General features: G+C 35.0%; 1 protein-coding gene across 50 annotated transcripts in view; it reads left to right on the forward strand.

Annotated features, from left to right (window-relative positions):
• ABI3BP (ABI family member 3 binding protein) overlaps nt 1-22,834 on the forward strand; it is a 148,251-nt gene that overhangs the window by 88,725 nt on the left and 36,692 nt on the right. For 31 of the 50 annotated variants that reach the window (XM_068695319.1, XM_068695373.1, XM_068695382.1 and 28 more), the window contains 20 exons: nt 533-604; nt 1,825-1,890; nt 3,104-3,184; nt 7,043-7,111; nt 9,451-9,498; nt 9,989-10,063; nt 10,925-10,972; nt 11,575-11,649; nt 11,924-11,971; nt 12,831-12,905; nt 13,720-13,794; nt 14,938-15,012; nt 15,669-15,743; nt 17,621-17,695; nt 18,326-18,400; nt 18,879-18,953; nt 20,523-20,597; nt 21,070-21,144; nt 22,162-22,227; nt 22,507-22,581. In XM_068695319.1, coding sequence (XP_068551420.1) covers nt 533-604; nt 1,825-1,890; nt 3,104-3,184; nt 7,043-7,111; nt 9,451-9,498; nt 9,989-10,063; nt 10,925-10,972; nt 11,575-11,649; nt 11,924-11,971; nt 12,831-12,905; nt 13,720-13,794; nt 14,938-15,012; nt 15,669-15,743; nt 17,621-17,695; nt 18,326-18,400; nt 18,879-18,953; nt 20,523-20,597; nt 21,070-21,144; nt 22,162-22,227; nt 22,507-22,581 — 1,398 coding nt within the window. The remainder of the gene's footprint in view (nt 1-532; nt 605-1,824; nt 1,891-3,103; nt 3,185-7,042; nt 7,112-9,450; nt 9,499-9,988; nt 10,064-10,924; nt 10,973-11,574; nt 11,650-11,923; nt 11,972-12,830; nt 12,906-13,719; nt 13,795-14,937; nt 15,013-15,668; nt 15,744-17,620; nt 17,696-18,325; nt 18,401-18,878; nt 18,954-20,522; nt 20,598-21,069; nt 21,145-22,161; nt 22,228-22,506; nt 22,582-22,834) is intronic. The other 19 variants (XM_068695325.1, XM_068695399.1, XM_068695435.1 and 16 more) reach the window with 19 other exon arrangements.

A 22,834-nucleotide genomic window follows, 5' to 3' on the forward strand; every position in this document is an offset into this window, starting at 1 on the left:
GTTTGTTTTGAGCACTTCATCCCATATGAATGTATTTCTTACAGCATATCATTTCACACACATAATCATTGTTCTTTTTACTGGTTATAGTCTTGTTCTGCCATTGTCATTAGACTTCGATTATTCTTGATGCACTTCTGTATGGGAACATAGTTCATAGCAGTTTTGCTGTCCTCGTTGCAATAAAAGTTGCCTCTTAGTAACTTGCATGAAAAACTCCATGATCCTTTCATCATTGTGTTCTGTCTGTCTTTTTCTCTGGTGCACACGCATGTGCTCTCTTCCTCTCTGATATGTAGAGCTTTCATACGGAAAATTATAGTTCTTTTGAAGACATCAGATCTATTTCTGATCAATGCACAGCATTTCAATATCATCTCCATTCCACTCTTCAAACTCTGATTTCATCAGATGGCTTTAATGTTCCACACTGAGTTATCTTTTCTTCACTATAAACTCGTGGCATGTGTTGTGTGTTCTGAGCAACCCTTGTTAAACAAATTTTGATTGCAAACTGAGCTCTTTCTTTCAGCTCCAAAAGAAATCCCACTTACTCCTAAACCGAAACCATCTGCTACCCCAGAAGTACATCGTGTGAAACCTGGTAATTGTGCACACCATTATTTTAAGTTGGTATGCAGAGACGTATGTTCACTAAAAATGTTTTAGCAACACTTTGTGAAATGGATAGGAACTGTGCAATACATGTGAGCATCTCGACTAACTCACAACTTTGTCATCAGTCATGTGATGTTACCTGACAAAGGAAATGAGAGTTAAGCTCATCAGTTTTACACAGTTGGGTGTAGTGAAAAAAAAAACACAAAACAACAACCTTATATTATTCTATTGCTTCATTTGTCAGTCCCAATCTTCCACTTTCATACAGGCATAGCTTGGCAAAGAAGGCATTTTTGCTAGTCACAACACTGATAATTCAGAGTAAGGTACTACTCGTGTGATTGATAAGCCCTCCCTTAAGGAACTCAATGAAAAGGATTTTCATTTCAGTGGAAATAGGAGAGCTGCCTTCAAAGTAGAAGAGTAATCTTTCATACACGAGTGAAAAGTTCATTCTTTGACCATTGGAGCATTATTACCATGTGGTATCTTTTTTCCATTTTTGCTTTTTGATCAAAAAATAGATCTCTGTTGTGTTTTTTTTGTTTGTTTGTTTGGTTGGTTGTTTTTTTTCTTCTGATTTGGGATTAAGGGATATGAGTTTGCCACTTTTAGTGACCCGGGTATTGGACAAGTAAATATTATGATGTGCATTACTAGAGCTTTAAATAATGTTTCTATTCTAATTTCTTATAAACAGGCACGTCAGTAAAAAGCAGGAGTTGCCTTTTATGTCTCATACATGTTTTACAATTGACTGCAACTCTGACTTAAGATATTCAGCAAGATTTTGGCATTCAATAGTTGCCTCCGGCCTATTTTGTGGTATTTGTTATGGAATGTGGTTTTTTCTTCGGTCATAGACCTCATCTGTTCTTTCTTTTTATTCTCCTGTAACTTTAAAGATATCTGTTTGTTGATTGAGCCAAGCAATGGATTAAAAATGTCCTGAAAACATAAATATGGGAAAGAAGCCTCAGAAGCAGATTGTCACACAAAACCTTGAACACTTGAACATATAGTGTGAAGTTTCATAGGAAACAGAACTAAAAGGATGTTATGCGTATGAGTAGGACTCTTGCGTGCTTATTTAGTCTATTTAAAAAAGTAAATAAAAGTCAACTATTGGAATCATAACATTTTTGGTTTACTGCTGATACGTCTACTGATTTGTTCAATTACACCTCAATTTTTGTTTTTTAGCCCCTAAACCACCACTTTTGGAGCCTAAAACTTCTAAGACTGTTGAACAACCAAAAGCTACAAGAGGTAATATGTGTTTCTGTAGCTGTTGGTCACTCTTTGCAGTCCAAGCCACAGTCTGAACTCTCTTACTTCATCTCATAGTTTCTTTTTTTTGTAATCCATTTCTCTTACAGAAGAAAAAAATTAAGAAATAAGCATTCTGAAATAATGTTTTTCTCAATGTAAGAGAAAAAGTTCATTTTTTTCTACATGAAGCAGAATTATCATCCTTTTTGTTGGGAGTTTTGCTAGACCAGCAACACAGTTTACCCCCAAAGAATCATCAGAAACCCATCAGAAATACTACTGAAAGACTAAGCACAAGGTCAGCATTGTAGATGTTAATCCTAGAACTCTCAATGAAAGACTCTTCTGGCACTATGTGGATACGTTAATTTCACTGTTCTTTCAGGAGTCCTTCGTGAATGTCAGCTTGGCTTCAAAAATGTTTCTCAGTCACTTCATGTCTTACTCTAGTCTGTTCTCTCTGTATTGTATGCTTTTCCACTGTGTTTGCTGATATGTAACTTTTGGAAACTTCTTTGAAAGCAGTTTCATTGCACTGCTTTATAAAAATGAAGAAAATCACTTATTATACTACCTGAAACTCAGCTTAAGCTTTATCTGACGTCCAATTAACAATCTTTTAAGCTAATTACACTTTTCAGCAAGTTCAGGGAAAAATAATTTCTAGAACTGATTGCTCTTGTTTTTTTTTTACCACTTAGATGACACTAGTTCTATTTTTCAACAGAATGCAATGAATACAATAATGAAGCAACTCCCTTTTATATTATTGATTCCATGCTTTTCCAGCTCCCTACCAGTAATTTCCTTAGTGTTGAAAACTGAGGACATTTTTGCAGATTTTGTATATGTGGGTGTGGTTTGATGGCTTGAAATTGACCTGCAGTTCAATAGGATAAACAGCGTCATTATTTACCACATAGGTATCTTGCAAAAATATATTTCCTATTAATGAGTACCATTTAATGAGGGGAACATTTTTATGTGATTATAAGATATAATTACATATATTACACTTACTAACTGACTTTTACAATGAAGAACAAACAGTTTTGATGGATAGGGATTTTGAGAAGTCCCGTTAGCAAATTTGATTACCATTTGCTTTTCTTCCAGTAGCCATTTATTGCTTTATTTCAGGCTTGAAGAGTGCGATTCTTATGTGATACAATGGAAAGGATAATCTTATAATCCAGTATATTTCTTTCAGCTCCCAAAGAAGGAAAACTCAAACCTTCTACATCTAAACCTAGACCATCTGCCAGACCCAAAAAGCCACGAACTAAACCTGGTAACTAACTTCCATACCAAACATTTTAAATTCATTCTGTGTGAAGCTCAGCACTTTATCATCAGAAAGATAAGTAGTGAGGAAAGCTATGTTCTTTGAGGAATATTATTTTTGTATTGAACAACAAAAAAAAAAATGAAGCAAAGAAAGTAACCTTTTAACTTTAGATTTGTACCTAAATCAACAAGCTGCATGGCCTGGTGTGGAAACAGGTTGTTTCCCACCTTGATTCAGCACAGGATCCAAAGATGCACATTCTCTTGCTTTGGTGATGTGTATAGCATCTTACCTAGAACTGTAGGATTTGTATCGATTCTGTGATCATTTATACACAGACTTATCAGAAACTGTTGAAAGAAGAATGAGTTCTGGAATTTAGTAAAGGCATATTTTATGATGACAAGTGAAATCATACCTTTATACCAGAGCTGAATTTGGTCTGTGGTATATGTCAGAGAATAAAAGACACCTGGCCTTGCCTGAAGCTGAAAAACATGTCAATAGTTTTGCATGGGTTGTAATGAAGTTTAAAAAGCTTTAAAATGTATAATTGTATGTTGTGAGAATATATTACTTACTCAGGGAAGAGATTTGTCAGTGTTATTTAAATCTTTCCCGATTCCCTGTGAATTAATCCCTGGTATTTTTCTCATAAAAGAAATTACTCTCTTCAGATCAAATAATTCCTTGTAAAGCTTGTTGACTAAATGGTATTTGTGTTTTATAACTGTCTCAAATTAGTATGCATAATTAGTTTTTCATTGTGGCTACAACTACAACTTTTTTAGTGTAGAATGTCAATATTTTAATACAAGAATAATTGCTTTAGTCTCTGCTGTCAATGCCTACATCTCTCTGAATACAGAGATTTCCTTGAAATGACACAGAAAACAACTCCATTTGGAAACCTGTGCATAAATTTGTATAATACTTTTGGGTCATCAAGATCAGCCCTGTGTATTGATGTTTCCACATCAATGAATGGCTGCTTTCAGCTTCTACATAACTACAGAGAAGGCGGCATGATTTTTCATTTGTGTACGTGCCTCTTGTCTGTCTTTTCTCTGTTAGTGGTTTCCTTGCTCAATTCAGATGGAATTCTAAGGAGCACTTTTTAATCACTGGGATTGTTTAGTCTAGAGAAAAGGAAGCTGAGGGGAGACTTCATTGCTCTCTACAACTACCTGAAATGAGATGGTAGCAAGGAGGATGTTGGTCTATTTTCTTAGGTGACAAGTGATATGACACGAGGAAACAGCCTCAGGTTGTGCCAGGGCAGGTTTAAATTTGACATCAGGAAGAACTTAATGGAGGGTGTGATTAGGCATTGGAACAGGCTTCTCAGAGAGGTGGTGGTAGTGTACCCATCCCTGGCAGTATTTAAGAAATGTGTAGAACTGGCACTAAGAGACTTGGTTCAGTGATGTGACTTGATCGGTCAGGTTGAGGGTTGGACTTGGTGATCTTGAAGGCCTTTTCCAACCAAAATGATTCTATGATAATAATAAGCTTATAGTGATCTCAGATGTATTCCAGTGTCACTGTGGGTGTTAAGCATAGATTAGAAATTTGTGTCATGATAGTGGTTGTCACCTTTACTTAACCATTAATCAAAAATAATTAAAAACACATGCCAAATTCATATTTCATCAACTGCCTGCTATTGTTTTGCAAATTTCCTTAGTCTCAATACAGTAGTGAAGTTAGGCTACAGTATTGTTAGATAGACTGATGCATACATGTAGTTGTTCCTTTTAGAATTGTGCATCCCCTACCAGGACTATGAGGGTCCTGGAAAAACTTGAAAACATGCATCCTATGAAGTATAGTCACACCAGAAAACCATGCATTCTCTGTCTCTGAAAAACATGTCTGAAAACTTGGTTCATGTCTGTCTTATTATTTTCAGCCCTTCAAAGTCTCAGGTTAAGTGGTTGATCAGTGCTTAAAACCCAATAACCTGGTAGATCATTTAATAATATTTGGGAGTAATTTCAGAAAGGTCAGAGGAAATGAAAGGCATTTAATTTCCTGCAATCTCATTCCGCTCTCATTGTCAATCTGAGAAACACCATCTCCCAACTCTACTTTTTCATTTTACCTAGAAAAGTCTACATCATTGTATATCTGTTAATGAATTTTTAAAAACTGGGCTGAAGAGAAACTGTCAGAATCTCTTTAGGATGGGGAGAAGGATGGCATTGTTGACTTTTACATTGAAAAAGCAAACAAATGAGAAAGAAAAGCAGGTATGTGATTTAGTATTCATCAGAGAAATATGGTGCAATGAATGTCCAGCACTTGGTTAGTTCTGGAAAAATCTGCATGCAGCTAACTTGTAGGTTAGTATGCTTCATATTGGATTTCCCTTGGATTTAGAGCAAAGAATAGTGCTGTAGCACAGATACATTATGCAGGACCATGCACTGCCAGGTGTAGAAAAATGGTCTCACGTTGTTAACTAGGTAAGGATACGCTGTTGATCTCTGTCATGACAGAGTAGTACTTTCACGTGTGGCAGCTCAGAAAAGAACATGGCAAAGAGTTCGTACTACTGAATTTCTTTTCAATAGCTGTTTCTGTTTATTCTCATTCTTCATCTTTTGACCACACCTAAATGCCAGAGTTCTGGGGTTGAGAGCGAGAACTGATTGCCCTGGCTGAGTTAATATATACATATAAATTTACTTTTTTAAAACTTTTCTGACTTCCTCATGTAAGCTGACAGAACCATGCTGTCACCTGACATGGACTACTTCATGCATTATCAGTTTGAATGATGTGGCTTTTAAAGGAGATTATTTTGATGAGAGATTTACCCACTCAAGTACAATTAGTTTAGAGATCAGAGTCCCAGAGAACATAAGAAAACTTCCTAACTGCTCTGTCAGATTCTTGTAATTAATTTATTTTATTTTTATTTTTTAACTTTCCTGTTCACAGTAAAGCTTCTCCTTCCAAACCTAAAGTCCTTCTGTGTCTAGAACAGCCTGTGACAGTGCTGGTTAATTATAATGCTCTTTCACAGAGTCACAGAATGGCTTAGGCTGGAAGGGACCTCTGGATGCCATCTGGTACAACCCTTCTCGTGCAGGGCCACTTAAAGCAAGTTTCCCACAACCATGTTCAGGTGGACATGAAGTTTTCCAAGGAGGAAGACTCCACAACTTCTCTAAGCAATCTGTATTCTTGCAACAGATAACGCATCTTAGAATATTTCGCTTAAGGTAGTTGCAATAGTATTAAATACATCAATCATTAGCTATAAAAAGTTAAAGCCAGTTAAAAATTAAAGCTAGGAAAGGGAATGAGGGAAAAATTAAAGTTCTGAATGAAATACGTCAGTTCTTTTACTCGGTCTTAAACACAACCTCCTTAAATATAATCCCTTCATCATAAAGTTTTGTAACCTACTGAGATCTTCAGCCTTATTATATGTGACTTTGCAGTTATTTATACCTGGAATCTTTCAGATCTAACTTTTGCATTACTTTCAAAGAAACTCAGTAAAATTAACAGAAAGATTTACCAAAAGAAAAAAGATTTCTATGGAGCTGTTTATTTAAAGGTGTTGACAGCCTTGCAGGGAAAAGAAAAACTTCTCAGGAAAACAGGATGAAGACTCAAGAGTTTCTCTTCCACCAGTGTTCCTATAGCATAAATGCACCTTTTCTTTTCAAAGAGCAGCAGAAGCTACACAGAATAGTTATTTCTTGAATTTTCTTGATCGATATTATTACTTACTCAGTGTTTCCATTTGAGTAGAGAGGAGAAGGTAGATTTTAACTGGGAAGCAAAAGATGAAAAATATGTATAGATGCACCTGTATTTATCTCAAGAAAATGTTCTTTATTCCAGCAGCAGCCATTCCGGTGTCAGTCACTACTAGGAAACCCTACACATATGAACATCCAAAGACTGCAGAGGGTAATGATTACTAGCAATCTTTAGTCATTCTTCTTTTCTATGGTCTAATAACATGTGTGATTGTAAATACTCTTTTCTGTAGGCTACTTGCTTATTCATATGAGGTCTGAACAGCAGAAATGAAAATACACTCTTGGTGCTTTATTATTTCTTCACATTTATAGCATGAAGATACTGTATGTTGAAAGACAGGATATCACTTCAAAGATATCTGATTAAAAACCTTAATTACATGAGAAGAAGAAAGAGTAAGAATTATTGCAGTAATAGATTTCATGAAATACAAAACTAATACACTTAATTTAAAAATCAGACTAAAAATCTACAAACTGTCGAGCAATTCCTGCAGAAAGGTGAGTTCTATATGGCACACAACATTGTGTGATCATTTTTCAAATTTATGGAAAATATTGACTCTTTTTGATTTATCTATATTAATCGATTGGAACTAGTGGTCAAAGTATGTTCAAAACTCTTCTAATGACATTGATTGGCCAAGGTTGACATTGGATAACAGTATTTTCTTAGCATCATTTCTTAGCACTTGTTTATTTTGCTTCAGGCTAAATTTTTAGAAGCTAATATTGCTCCAGAATAGCATCTGACTCTTCGAATATCCCTCTCATTAAAGGCTCTGTCTGCTTGTTTTGCCCATACTTAATACATTTCATGTATTAAACCCATAGCATTGGTTTTCTCTGTGCTTATTCACTGATACTAACTGAAGGTTGTTTCCTAGTCTTCATTTCTTCTTTGGCAAATGTAGATGAGTATCTTTCATGGGACATCATTTACTTTCAGCTAAAATTATGATTTTTTTTTTTTTGCAAACTAAGTTTTTTTTTTTTCCAGTATCCAAACTCACATTCTGTACACGTGAAGCATAAATCTGTTGTTAGATCGAAGCATCTCAGACTAAAGCTGGTAGTGACATTTCTTTTGAAACTGTATACATTCAGGTGTGCTGTTACTGCAGAAAAATCAAAAAGTGAAAGAATTAAAACTTCTTTCCTGAATGAGGGGAGAAGGAAGACACTCACTACTTTCTGATAATTATACTAATATATGTTACTTCAGAAAACGTTTTGTAGAGCTAAAGAAGAATTTAATTTTCTTCTGAATTTCTGAACATTTTTTATTCTTTTTTAAGAACTCACTGATGTTTTGAAGGCAACCTATGAATAGAAATGAGTGTTCTAGAGAGAGAGATTTCTGAATTTGAATTCCAAAGGTAGTTGACAAACCTGAGTAACAGAGAAGTCATTGCAAGGCAAGAATATACTGAGCAGATTAGAAAGATTAGTGACTGGTTTAACCTTTCTATACAGTGTCTGGCTATTGTCAACAGAAAGAAGTTAATGCTGTTTTTTGTTATTGTTGTTGTTTGCAGCAGCATTAGTAATTATTATACTGTGTATGTTAATAGAAGGATAAGAAATACTCTGTTATTCAAAAGAATCAATTGCAAGCAAAGCATTTTTTTATAGTTTTATTTATTATAAGTTCCATTTTTAAAGTAGGTGGAATTACAAGAGAGCTTGGGATATAAGTGAGTATAGCTGATGGATAGGGTTCTAACTTTAAGTGTATATGTCTGTATGTTACTCTAGTTCTTACTGCCTAATGAGAAAGGAGAATTTATCCATTATTTTTGATTTCCTTTAGTGTCAGGAATTTTTTATAGACTGTCAGTTTGTATTTTAGGATTATGTTCTTTTTATTTTTTTTTTCAATTTGACATAGTACGTGAAGAGGAAAATGGTATGGTATATTCTTGTGCCATTGTTTGTTTGTTTGTTTTGTTTCTAATCCAAATTATAGGATTTGGATATGAGGAAAAGCTAAGAGGCTTTTTCAAAATAAGTATTTTTGATATAATTATATGTAACAATAGCAGCCTTTTCATCCTCTGTTTGACTGCTCACCTTAAGAGGAAAAAATCAACTGTTTTGTCGTGGTCAGTATGCCACTTTCAAATAGCAGCAGACTTCAGTATGAGGGATACCTGGATATTCTCATATATCAAGACTCTTGCTGTCTCTGAGATAAACTCATCTAGTCCTTTCTTTGTTGTATGGTTTACTGATTTCTGTTATATTTTTCCTTCCATTATCAGCAAGTTGCTGCAATTATTCCTTTTTCCTATTGAACCTGTATTATTAGAAAGCTTAGTTGTCCACGATTTTAAAACTAAAGTCAATTTCAGGGTAGGCATTATTGTGGGGTAGTACCAGTAGCTGCTTTTGCACTTACCAGTGATTTTACATTTTATTTATTTATATTTATATCTATTTTGAAGTAGGTTCCATACTTACTTTGTCACACTGTTTCTGTTGCAGTCTGGGAACCTATTACACTTAGAGTTGAACCACCAAGGTCAACAGTAGGTAATGATATTTCTTTGGCAAGCTGTTGTTTGCTTTCTTCACTGCAGACAGCACCACTGAAGTTACTCACCTTATGCTTTAGGATTCTTTCATTAAACTTCATTTTTCTTCTAGGTAGTTCTCTTGCTTGGCATCCATGTCAGCTGGGCATATTGCTGTCTTCACAGTTGGAATGTCTGCTTTTTGAGAAAATGAGCCTGGAAGCTCTGAATCACCTTTGTTATAATTATGCTTGTCTGTGCTCATCCCAGTTTTTTATTTAAAAAATAAAATAAAATCTGGGCTTCTGAAATTACCAGATTTCATCTCTCTTGCTTAATCTGTTGAAAACACATGGGTGGTGCTACTTGACTTCCTTTGCTACTTCCTATAAAGAGAATTCTTTTCTCTGTTGCAGGTGTGAGGCTTATGTGTTTGTGTGTTCAACTCTATATCAGATGCTAATTGCTGTGTAAATTAACCAACTTATCACCCACCTTTTCTCTTCCAGCTCCAAAGGAGATTCCACATATTCCTTCTAAACCTAAAACTTCACCCAAACTTCCTATCCCACACGCTAAAGATGGTAAACTGCTTTGTGTGATTATTTCTAATACAGTAGATATTGGACTGAAATATATCTCTGAGCAGCTGCTTACTTATCTGAGCCAGTTACAATATAATGGGGTTCTGTTCTGCTGTATATTCTGTGGTTTCAATTCAATTTTCAGGAGTAGTAAGAGATTTACTAGGTTTTATGATCATATAGAAGAATAAATCTCTGCTGCCTCGTGGCAGCTGGATGAGAATATTGCTAAACTCAAATTGCAGTGGTGGCTAAAACAAGTATCTAGCAATTAAAGTATGTGTTATGGCTGCTTAGGTTTTACACTTCCCACCCACACTGCTTTGCATTGATAGAATAACAATGTGTCTCCCTTTTAAAACACAATTATTTCAGCTCATGACATTATTTTTTATAGCATCAATTTCACATCCTTATGCAATTTAAACATCCTGTTTTATTTAAAAGGTATACCATAGAGTTAAAGCATGTGGTCATGTAACCCAATACACAGCAATGCTGTTTAATAATACAGCATGCAGAAAACAAGCAAGTGGTCTCCAATTCCAGTTGTATATATAAACAGCATTTGAAATACAGTGAAGAGTTTTGTATCTTTAAAAAGCCGTTTTCTTAGTAAGATAACGATTCGTATTTGGAAATCTCATTGCAGCCCATGGGAGAATTAAGCTCACAGTTAAGGATTGTTTCATCTTACACTGCTTTGCCCCTTATTTTCTCAGTAATTTAATTTAATACAACAGCTTTTGTATGAAGCAGTGTATAATTCAAAGCATAGCTACTAGACAAATAATTCTAACTGTAAGTGAAGTTATTCTCCTCGATTCTCAAAACAGCTTTTATGTTTTGTTTTTGATACAGTCCTGGAGTCTATAACACTTAGAACTGCTCGACCAAAACCAACAATAGGTAACAGTTATACCTACAAGGACCATCACATTTGAAATACATGTTGTGGCTACTTAAGTGGTACAATTCTCACCAACGCTGCTTTGCATGGTTAAAACAAATATTCAGTAGACATCTAGCATCACAAGTACATCTTCATTGTACGCCACTGTCATAATTTTTTACTGTTATATTTTGTCCTTCTGAAGTGTTTTTTATGTGTGTGATTTTACACTAACAATTCATATTCATCTCATTTGGTTTTCCTCACGCAAATGTATTCTGTAAAGTGGACGGATGCACCACGATCTTCCTTTGACTGTGTTTCATTGTATTCAGTTTCTGTCACATGCTTCATCTTTTCTGCTAGTCTCCAAATCAGGCATCCATCCTGGCCTTGCTTCGTTTGATTTTGTTACACAGGTTCTCCATCAGCAGTATTTCTTTGTGTACCAGCCATTCATACTTCTTCACTACTCATATAAACAGTTTGTGTTTCCAGAGGGTCCCAAAGGCATGTGTTGTTTTTGTTGTTGTTTTATTTTTGTTGTTTTTTGAATGTTTTGCTTCCTGACTGTCTCAGTTCTTGAAATACTTTTATAGCTGCGTTTCTTTTATTCCAGTTCCAAAAGAAACACACCGTATTCCCTCCAAACCTAGAACATCACCAAGCTCAGAAGTACCACAAACCAAGCCTGGTAAGTACATTGTTTTCATTGTTTTGTATCATCTTCATATGTGTGTCTTACAAATTCTACTAGTGGGAAGCTTGTGAGTGATTATCTTTGCATCACTTGTTGAAGTGGCAGTAATTCTGAGTTGAATAGTACTCTGTGACGTATTGAGTTTTAAGGAGTGGCCATGTCTCACTGGCTGTAGGAGGGGATGGTAAGATCATTGTGGAGATAGTGATTGTAATGTTTTAATTGTTCTTGGTAAAAGTTGTTTTTGTTCTTTATTACACTGATGCAGTTCTGGAACCAATTACGTTTAGGACTGAGAAACCAAAGTCAACAGCAGGTAATTATACTTTCATATTTGTATAGTCAGACTGTCTTTCCTCTTCAACACAAATCATTAAATGCTGACCTGCAAATATTTCATCATTTACATGTAATAATGCATTTAATAATTTAACAGTCAAGATTCTCCACCTCTTCTCACATTTTCTTCAAAACATTTGAGGAGGACCCTTATGCCTTTCAGGTGTTTATGCACATAAGATGGGGTAATTTTCTTTGGTATTTAAAGAGACAGAGGGCAGTTCAGAAAAAAATCCTAACTTAAACATTCTAAGACATACTGTGAAGGTGACTGTGTTCCAGTTAGTCACATGGCTTCGGTGAGCAAAGCTGCATGCTCTAAGTTATCTTTCTCTACTCCCCATCCCTTTCAGTTTTACTAAATTCAGTCCTTTATAGAATTCTGAAAAATATTTCTGTTTCTCTTAAATATCAATTCCACTGTCAGAACAGAATCACTTCAGTGATCTTTGGGACGTATGGATCCTTGAAGCAGATCCACTTGACTAAGGCACTTTTATTGCTTGTATGTGGTACTGAGAATTCTTCCAGTACAACCTCCATTAAAGAGCAGTGGTGTCTTTGTATTTGAAACTAATTTCCTTGTTTTCTTCTTACTTAATTGGTTAAGCCTTTCTTCTAAACAGAAACAATAATTCTGTCACATGCTCTGTTGATGATATGTCACAGAAGAGTATTTTCTCTACAAATTGGTTTTGTTCCAAGAAAACTCATACCCCTTGCATCACTTCCATACAAGCATCTTTGGCTCATATCTTTGCTCTGTTTCTGGTGACTGCAGATGGTAGTGGACACTGAAAATGGTAACACAGTGTAACCCAGTTTCTTTCTTTCAGCTCCTAGAGAGACGCGTCATGGGCCTTCAAAACCTAAAACATCACCCAGTCCCCGTGTTCCTCCAACCAGAGCAAGTAAGCTTCTCAATATTTTGCACTTTAGTGTATGATTTTTTTCAGTTTGAAAATTGCTAAAAATCATAAGTTCTTTGAAAGTACACAAATATTTTATTGAACAGGCTGTGTTTTACTGTCATAATGAAATTTTGCTACATAGCTGTCATGAAACAAGACAGATATTTGTGTTTGTCAATAACTTGTAGAATGGTTGGGGTGTGGGGGTTAAACACTCTAATTTTGGAAGTTAGAAAACTTGTGTCTCAATTTCCACAGCATGTGAAAGAGGTATTTGTATTTTCTAGTTACTCATTTACAAGTGCAAAATTAGGATACTTTCCTGTTCCCAAAACTTCAGTTTGGGAATAGCTCTGTCCATTTGAAAATTAGTTGTAAATTTCCATGTTTCTTCTGCTCTGACTGCTTTGCTGGAAATGTTGTGGTTTTTTTTTGTTGTTTTTTTTTTTTAATGCTCTGTTAATTTAAGCAAGCAGCAGATTTTTGGAATGTGAAACACTGGAGAAGTGCAGCTAAGGGAACTGTTAGAACTATAGCAGTCTGCTCTGTGGAAAGGAAAGATTTGTTGCAGAGAACTGGGCGAAGTGGAGAGTTAATCCAACACTGCACTGTAACAGTCACTTTGTCTGTAATCTCAGCACTAACACTTATTGCATTGGCATTAGGTCTCTTTGTGATTACCTTCAAATGGAAATAATATTTCCTAAAAAAAACCTTTCTTTACAGAAAATGAATATCCTGTTAGGAAAATCAAAAGACCTCTGATTAGTCATCACCCTCATTACAGCATTCAAAACTTAGCTCGTTTTCACAGGTCCAAAAGAAAGTCGACGAGTCACTTTCAAGCCCAGAACATCACCAAGTCCAGATGTGCCATACACAAAACCTGGTAAATACCTTGTTGTTTTGTTGTGCTTGAGTATTTGGGTTTTCTTTTGGGTTGTCTTTTCTTAATTAATAAAGCATTGATTAACATCTCTTCATATTACAAGCGAATAGATTTTGTAATGAACATGAAATACATGTGTAAAGGAAGATGAAGCTGGTTTATATATTTGATTGCTGCTTTTTGGTGGGTTGCATATGCTTTTCTGTCACATGACGGTTGTCACTGATGACTAATTTGCATAGCAGAGTAAACAACATATAAACATTGTAACAATGTTCGTGGAAGAAATTGCATCTCTTCTGTTCAAGTGTGCCCTGGTAATGGAATTAGACCCTTAAAAGTATTACTTGCATGCTAGCAAATTGCCAAACCTCCCTAACTTGTAGTGGTTCTAAAGGCATCAGTTGAAACTTCCTTTAGTTAGTGCATATTCACTAATATTTATTGCAATTTAAAAAGAAATCAGTAAAAGGGGGTATTGTACAGTTTGATGATACTTACCACTAATTCTTTGTACATTCTTGTTTTATGAAGTATTGGTACCTATTATATTTACAGTTGAGCAAACAAAGACAATGTTAGGTAATGATATTACCTTGAGATTATTTTTTTTTTCCCAGCTACTCTGTGGACCAAATATTGTGGATTATTATTCTGCTTTCCACATGATCTGTTCATGGGTTTGATTTGTTTTCTTGTTTACATATTGATCTTAATTCTACTCTGTTCCAGGTACTGAAAGAGTCCTAGCTGTGTTGTTGTCTTCACGGAAAATTTCTGTTTCACTCTTACATGAATCACAATTGTTTTGACTCTTGTAGGAGACAAGCATGCCATGGCTACTGCAGTTGTCAGCTTTGAAATACGGATGGGAACATCTCAGCTGTGATCGTCTGTGTTCTTTCAGATTTTGTTCCTTGACTCCAAATGAGATTTTGCTTACTTGATCGTTTTTCCACTCATTTTAATTTATGTTTTTCTTTTCCTTTTAAACACTTGCATATGTCTGTTTCTCAGTTTTTCAGTCACTCATGCGGAGATTGCAGTTTGTTTTTTCTTGAAGGCACAAGGCGTGCAGTGCCTGTGCAATACCTGACTAATTTCTGAAGAGTATATACCCTTAAAACAAGTCTTTTCTTTCAGCTCCTAAAGAACCACAACATGTACCTTTTAAACCCAAACCAGCTCCCGTTCCAGATGTTCCACACGGCAAGCCTGGTAAATTACCTTGCCTTTTGTAATGCTGTGGTTGATAACTGGGCACCCATTTGTGGTGGAGGTGTGTGGGGGGAGGGGGGAGGCAGGGGGGATGTAGAGTTGTCAGCAGTACATTTGCTATTACCTCTGTACTACTATAGTTTAAGAAACCTATAAGTTAAGAAACTACAGTAATTCAAGATTTTTTTAATATTGTGTTTGTGTTACTGGAAGAATAGTAGGGACCCATATATTTAGATGAATGATATGAAGTTATTAACAACTTGTACCCGAGCAACACACTTTGTTTTTTTGTAGCATCATGTTTTTGAAATTTATCAGAGAACTCTCATATGGTTGTTGAAGTGCTTTTTCCCTTAAATACACATTTTCACCCAAATGAGACTGAGTATTCCCTTCTATTGTATTCCATTTAGGAGAATCCCTGTCATAAATCTGGCTGACCTGTGTAAGATAATCACTGATTTCACTGAAGAGTTGTGTTTTTTTTTTTGTTTTTTTTTTTTTTTTTAAGTATTTAAATGCAAAAACAAACAAACAAAAAAAACTCTTCATAAACATAAATCTCTGAGGTTTTTTTTTAAGGGAGTGGGGAGAGAGGAAGGGAGGAGGATCTCTTCATTCTTCTGAGCATTTATCCAAACTTTTTCCAACAGGAATCTTTCCATCCTTCCATGAACCAGTTACTGCTATGATTCCTCATGTTCCTGAAAGAACAAAGTCAACACCGGGTAATCATTTGCTTCATAAATAATTACTCTCTTTTTCATTCTTGTTAGAGAAGGTGCTCATTACATCATATTAAAAACTAATAATGCAGTTTTGCTCTGATTCTAGATACCAGCTTGCTCTTTGATCTTGATAAGGGAAGTAATGCACAAGCTCATTTACTTTTGAAGGTTCTTTTCCTCATCTTCTAGCCATTCCAATCAGGAGGACATAATTCCTTCAAATGTTATATATTTTCCAGTAAAAGTGAGCTTTATTTAAAGAACAGATAGTGATTCCTGTCATTTCTGCATCTGAGGTATGGATACTGTTATCATAAAATGCTGTTCTGCTTTACTATTCATTGTATATTTTTACGGAAGAATGTATGAACTACAGCATAACATACAGCAAAGCATACAAGTTATGTGACTTCACAAGTCAAACACCACTTCTTAAAACCATTTTCTCTGTTAACTTTTAGTAATACCTACTGGGAAAACTTTTTTAAATATGTGAAACATCAGTCTCAGAATTCTTTCTTCTTAACTTGCCAGATGGGGACTAAATAAGGGTGAATGAATCCATGCAGAATAGGGCAGTAGGGTTAACAATCTTTGCTAATAATTGTTCTCTGTCCCTGGTTTCAGGGGAGACATCCAAGATTTTCTGAGAATTAAGTGGTATCATTAATGAAGTAATAACCACTGTTTAATAATCTTTTATGTATGGTTTTTTCCCTGTGGCAAATAGGACACTAGAAATGCTTTTCATCATGTTCGTATTTTAATATCTATTCTCTGTATGCATTGATACTTAGGTATTTGGTATCTTTACATAACTTTATGAAGTTTATGTGCCTCATCATACACATCTGGGCCTACCTGATGGAATCTTTTACGTGCACAAAATGGTTCTTTAGAACAAGTGGGTGAAGAATGTACAGGCTAAGGTAGATTTTTGAGGACCTTTCACATTGGTGTGGATCACAGACTTGCACGTGTTTGCTGAAAGTGCTAAAATATCTTTTCCAGTACGAAAGTCATGACAGAATTACTAGAATAGAATAAAATAGTTCTTGTTGGAAGAGACCTATTGATTGGTTGATTGATTGATTCCAACTGCCTGATAGCTTCAGGGCTAGCCAAAAGTTAAAACCTATTAAGGATATTATGCAAATGCCTCTTAAAGATGGACGGGCATGAGGTATCAGTCACTTCTCTATGAAGTTGTTACAGCACCTGACTACCCTCTCAGTAAAGAAGCTTTTCTTAATGTCTGGTCTGAACCTCCCTTGATGCAACTTTGAGCCATTCTTACAAGTTCTGTCACTGAATACCAGGGGAAAAATGTACCTCCCTCTCCACTTCCCCTCTTCAGGAAGTTATAGAGATTAATGAAGTACTGAATAGTATGGAAATGACAGGGATAAATAGTTCCCATGTAAAAACAAGGAATTTAATTTATATATCAAGTCTGATATGAAGGGCCCACTGAAAAACAGGTACTGTCTTCAGATTCTCATGTACAGCACAGAAAGGCTACTACTGTCTGTTTTTGTCCCATTACTTTATTGTGTGCTGTTTGTGACTGTATTCTTCACTGCTTCATCCAAAGCTACAAATCTGTGTATAACTGTTGGGAAGTCTGTCTGTGTCAGTGGCCATTTAATTTCTTTTCCTTTCTTTACAGGAATTCCAACTGACTGATTTTTCAGCTTGTCTTAATATAGATTAGATCATACTTCCTTGTGTACTACGATATTCCTTGTGTACTATGGAAACAGTGTTTTTGTTTGTTTTGTTTTGTTTTTAAAGAATATTTCAATTATTGTTATGGGTGCTTTTTTTTTCTTTTTCTTTCTCTCTCTCTTTTTTTTTTTTTTTTTTTTTAATTTCAGCTCCAAGTGAAAAACAATTCATTCATACCAAACCAAAAAAACCTGAAAAACCAAGAGTGCCACACACCAAACCTGGTAATTGAGTCAATCTTGTAATTTTGTGTGTTTCTATTTAATCATTCTTTTCCCCTAGCCTGAGTTTTTCTGCTTTAAACAGAATTATTCATATCTGGTTTTATGGTGAATCAATGGTAAATCAACCTTTAGATCAGTCAATCCAAAATGTCAAAACTACACTGAAAATAATAGTAGCATCTGTAGTATATGTTTTTCCTCCTCCTTATTACATTCAGCAAATGATGACTAATAATTTGAGTGTTGACAATTTTCAGTGGCTTAGATACACTGAGTTCTCTCTTATTGCTGTCTTGTAATCAGAGGGGCTTCTCTATGAGCATGTTTTTTCACCCACAAAATGCAATCTAACTCCTTTGAAATATGTTGTTACACGTAGCAACTGACATGTGTTATACTGAAACAAAAGTACTTTTAAAATAGTTAAGATCTGTGTCTCTTCCCATTTTTGTTATAGAAGTAATGTATAGATGTTAATAGAAGGATACTGATAACTGTCAACAGTTGATTTTTAAGATATTCTGCTACTCTTTAGTTTGGGGCATTTTGAAAGCTTTAGAAATAGTGCAAATACTGCTTTGTTTCTTTACAGTTAAATTTTAAGATTCTCAACATTTTCTCCCTTAACAGCAATACATCAAACAACCCCACAACCACTTATTACAAAATCTTCTACTACCACTGAGCAGTCAAGGGCAACAATGGGTAAATACATTTCCTTAAACTTAAGATGCAGGTCTTTTTAACTGTTTGATGGGGAAGTTTCTAGAGAATATGCTCTGGTGTGTTCTTTTATGCAGTATCAGTCCACTGTCCATCATTCTGCTTACACGCGTGCATGTTTCTTAATACAGAAGAGTCTCAGTTCTATCTTCGAGCTAAGGCAGAAATTGCCTACCGTTCATGTCTAGCAAGAAGACTGTATTTTTCAGTTCTCTAACCAACTTCAGTGGTCTAATTTTTCTTTTAGAGCAAGAGTTCTAGCCACTAACTCACATCATACAGCACAGTATTAGAATACCACTGTGTTTTGGAGAGCCATTTTGTTTCAGGTTCCAGAAACCCATGGAATTGTTATTGTCTTTTTTTCAGGCACTTGAGGCATGCACTTTCTGTGGGCTAAGTATGGCATTGGATTGTGACTCCTGAAAAATACAACAATAATCTTTTTCCTTTCTTTCAGCTCCAAAAGAAACACTGCTCGTTCCTTCCAAACCCAAAACATCTGTTGAGCCAGAAATACCACAGACTAAACCTGGTAATTTAAAGTTTTTAACTTTAAAAGTGTTATTGGAGCACTACCTTAGTTACACTTTTTGCTGTCATTTGGTACTACAGGGATGTGACATGATCGGTATTTAGAGAGAAATTAGTGTAATTGTTCAACTCGGAATACCTCAGTGAATTACATCGAAAAGAATGCTCCAGAATTGGGTCATGTCTATGGGTACACACAAGTTAGGGTGGCTATTTTTTATAAATTTATTTTTTAATTGGTTGAAAGAAGCCATTAAAATATGAGGAACTTGATTAATTTGAGTGAAGATACACTACTGTAACTGGTTTCACTAAGTTCTTTTATTTGGGGCAAATTTATTACACCAGATAAATGTGCAAGTACTTTTGAAACTCAGGCTACAGGATCGTAGTCCAAAATAGTTAGGTGGTAAGAGTACAAGTACCATCTTCTAATCAGTGCAGTAATAATAGTAAATTTATGGATGCATAATTATAATGAAGGATGTATATTATATCAGCTTCACCTGGGGTATGAACTATTTCCATAAAAATTAATACATTGGAAGCTTATAATGGAAAAAAAATAATCTAGGGAAGGTGTGACAACATGATCATAAGAAAGAACAACACTTAACTTTTCTTCATTCCTAATTCCCAGTCCCAAACTGGTGATACTTTATTTTTTAGGCAATTAGGTTTGTGAATAGTTTTATCATTCCCCCTTTTTCCTTAGACTTCTCATGTAGCCAGAAACAATTTAAACAGAGACCCTATTCATTAAAGAATGGTACACGTATTTTATTATGAAAATCAAATGGAACAGTCTAGCCAAAAAAAAAATGTTTTCTAAAGGATTATTTTGGAAGACTCTCTGTAAGTAACCAAGCTAGATTCTAAGTCTCAATTGAATTAGAGCTATTTCCAATCTTGTCATAATTAACAAGTACCACATTTTGGCACCACTACACAGTTCAGTTTAGTAGAAGAATTTTAGAAAACAGAACTTAAGGGGTTATGTTTTTAACGTTTAAAATTTAAATAATTGTAACGACCTATATGCAAAAGAAATTCTACTGTTATCTGGAAAGTTGTTAAAAATAAATGGCACTAATTAGTCATTACCCTTCATCCTAATAAGTAGGTTATTTTCCAGCTTCCATACTTTAACCTTGTTTCTGAAAGAGAAAGAGACACATGTAGCATGCACTTCTGCTTGCCAGTCTTTCCTTTTCATCCAGTAACTTTCTATCTTTGACAAAATGTGGTCAATTTTGAATGAGGGAAGAATGCCTTAAAGATAATTATATTATTACAATCTTTTAGAGAATTTTGAGGGAAATGCACGTTAGCGTCCTCTATTAGGGTGTCTGTTCTGAAGTAGGTGGAGGCCCAGCAGAATATTTGCAATGTCTGTCTGTCAGCATGAAAATACCTCCAGACTACTCAGAACACATGCCTGTCTTAAATCTGTAAAAATTGTCTTAAAAGATGCGTAGGTAGATGTTTATGAAACAAAGGACACAGATACTTAATGAAATCCAACATCATTGATTTCACATCTCACAGAACAATGTTTTATTTCTCATAGCTCCAAGGACAACACACCTGGGATCAATTAACCTCATAACAGTTCATGTTGTTGATGGGTCCAAAATGACTTTGGGTAATGAGAATATTATGACATTTTATTTTTATAACTTCACTTTCTCTGCTTTTGCTATATGGCTAAACTTATCCTTTAATCAACAGAAATACCTTAAATATATCTTTATCTTCTTCATTAGTTAGGCACGTTCCAGGGCATGTACAAAATGTTGCTGGTTTTAATTTTCCAGTCATGTTCCATCCAATTTGTTTGTAATTATTTATAGAAATAAATGCTTCATGTACATGATTGAGGAGTCATATAAAAAGATGTCTTGCTCATCTTTTCTTCTGTTGTCTAGCTTTTTAATTACGTATATCTTCCCAGTCTTGAAGTTCTGGTATAAATCCATGATTTTCAGTCAGGTTTCTATCACTCACCCTTTTTGTTTATGGTCTGCGCTATGTTTGAATTTCCCTTCCACCTGTGGTATCTGATGTTTAAAAGAAAATCATTTGCATTTGATAAGCAATCAAATCTCCTCTTTCAGTTCCCAATGAAACATACCAGATTTCACCCAAACCTAAAACGGCTCTTGTAACTGAAATTCCACGGTTACATACAGGTAATTCTTATAATTTTCTTAGTTTGTTGCATTGAGAGTCTATTTAAACCTCTAACTGAGTATATATAAAGCTCTAATTGAGGTTTAATGGTCTGTTCTTACTACCCTTGAAAGCTTTTAAGCATTATTAGTGTTTTGTGTCTGATCCACAGATCAAAAGCATTGCAAACACAAACATAACTGACTCCCACCTTTTTCTCAGTATTTGTGAAATTTTTACCAAATTTGAATGTCAGAACTTAGTAATATGTTGTTTCCTGCATAAATGTTTTCTCAGAAACTTCAGAGAGGCTAGAGTAACTGATGTTGATAGAATGGTTGTTAGACTCAAGTATCAGGTGGATAGCTGTATTTATGTAAAAGTGTTTGAGTTACTCAGGTCAGTTATTTGGCATAAGTTGACAGTGATGACTACTTAAATTTTCAGGTTTCAGTGTGATTCACACACATACTGTAACAAATAAAATTTCAAAATTGTTTTGCAAGTGAAAGACGACAGTAGGAAAAGGTTGAAGGCTAGTAATTTTAATTTTAACTTTGATAATGACGCTATGCTTCAGCAGCCATGCATAGTGCCTGCATTGTATGCTTCCAGTAGTCTTCTCGGCAATATTTTAATGTTTCATGTTTTTATCTGAATATTTGATTTTGGGGGGTTCAGTTTGGTGTTTTATTTTGAGGTTTTTTGTTTTTTTTGTTTTTTACAGAACCTAATTAAATGTCTTAAGGCCATGGATACCTTGCAGAGCTAACTCTGTATCCATATACAGTTGGGTAACTGGCTGTAAATATTTTATATCTTTTCCTAAACCTAAACATGAATGTAACTGGTCAGACTGCATGATGGAGTCATCTGACCACTAAAGAAACTAGCATTTTCAGCGTGCATTTTGGATCGGAACTCATAGAATTCTCATATGTCCATTTTGCTATATCGCATTGGTGCATGGACCTTTTTTTGTGGCAAATTACACTGCTTATACACATAGCATTTAAACTGAACCTTATTTCTTTTAGTGGCATATAAAACACGTCTCACTTCTGCAAGACCAAAACCATCTGATAAATCACAGACCAGACCTGGTAATAATTGTTTATTCACTTTGGTATGGGAAGGAGGTCCACTATTTATTTCTTTAATGATTTTCACCTGTTCTTAGAGGAATTTTAAGTATTGCTAGAGAAAAAGGGTGTGCTTCTTTCAATTAATCAGTCTTCAGGTAAAGCCTTTTCAATTTAGGAAAAAAAATTGTATGCCACCACAGCAACTCTTGCTTTTTCTTCTGTAATATGGAATTGTTGGCATCACTTAGAAGTCTCATTTTCTTCTCATTAAGCTTTTTCTTTTAAACTTCCTCACAGCTCTTAGTAAAACTACACTAGCACCAGCTAGAACAAAATCACCTGGCTTGCCAAAGTGGATTGTGCCAACAACAGGTAGAGCTGTTTTTTTGTGTGCTTTGTTTGTTTGTTTTTAAGATATTAGCAAAAACACACGAATGTTACTTCCTGAAATGATCTTAAGCCTTGCAAAATATTTAATTACATATGATTATAGAAGCTAATTCTTTAGAGTACTGTATGTAATTGCTGTTACTAGTAATGCTATATTGTTCCTGACTGCTACTGTGAAATGGTACTATATGTGATAAGTGTAGTCTTAGAGGTAAAGTATATAATATGTCTACTG

This window comes from Anas acuta, chromosome 1, assembly GCF_963932015.1.
Source record: "Anas acuta chromosome 1, bAnaAcu1.1, whole genome shotgun sequence".
NCBI classification, from domain to species: Eukaryota; Metazoa; Chordata; class Aves; order Anseriformes; family Anatidae; genus Anas; species Anas acuta.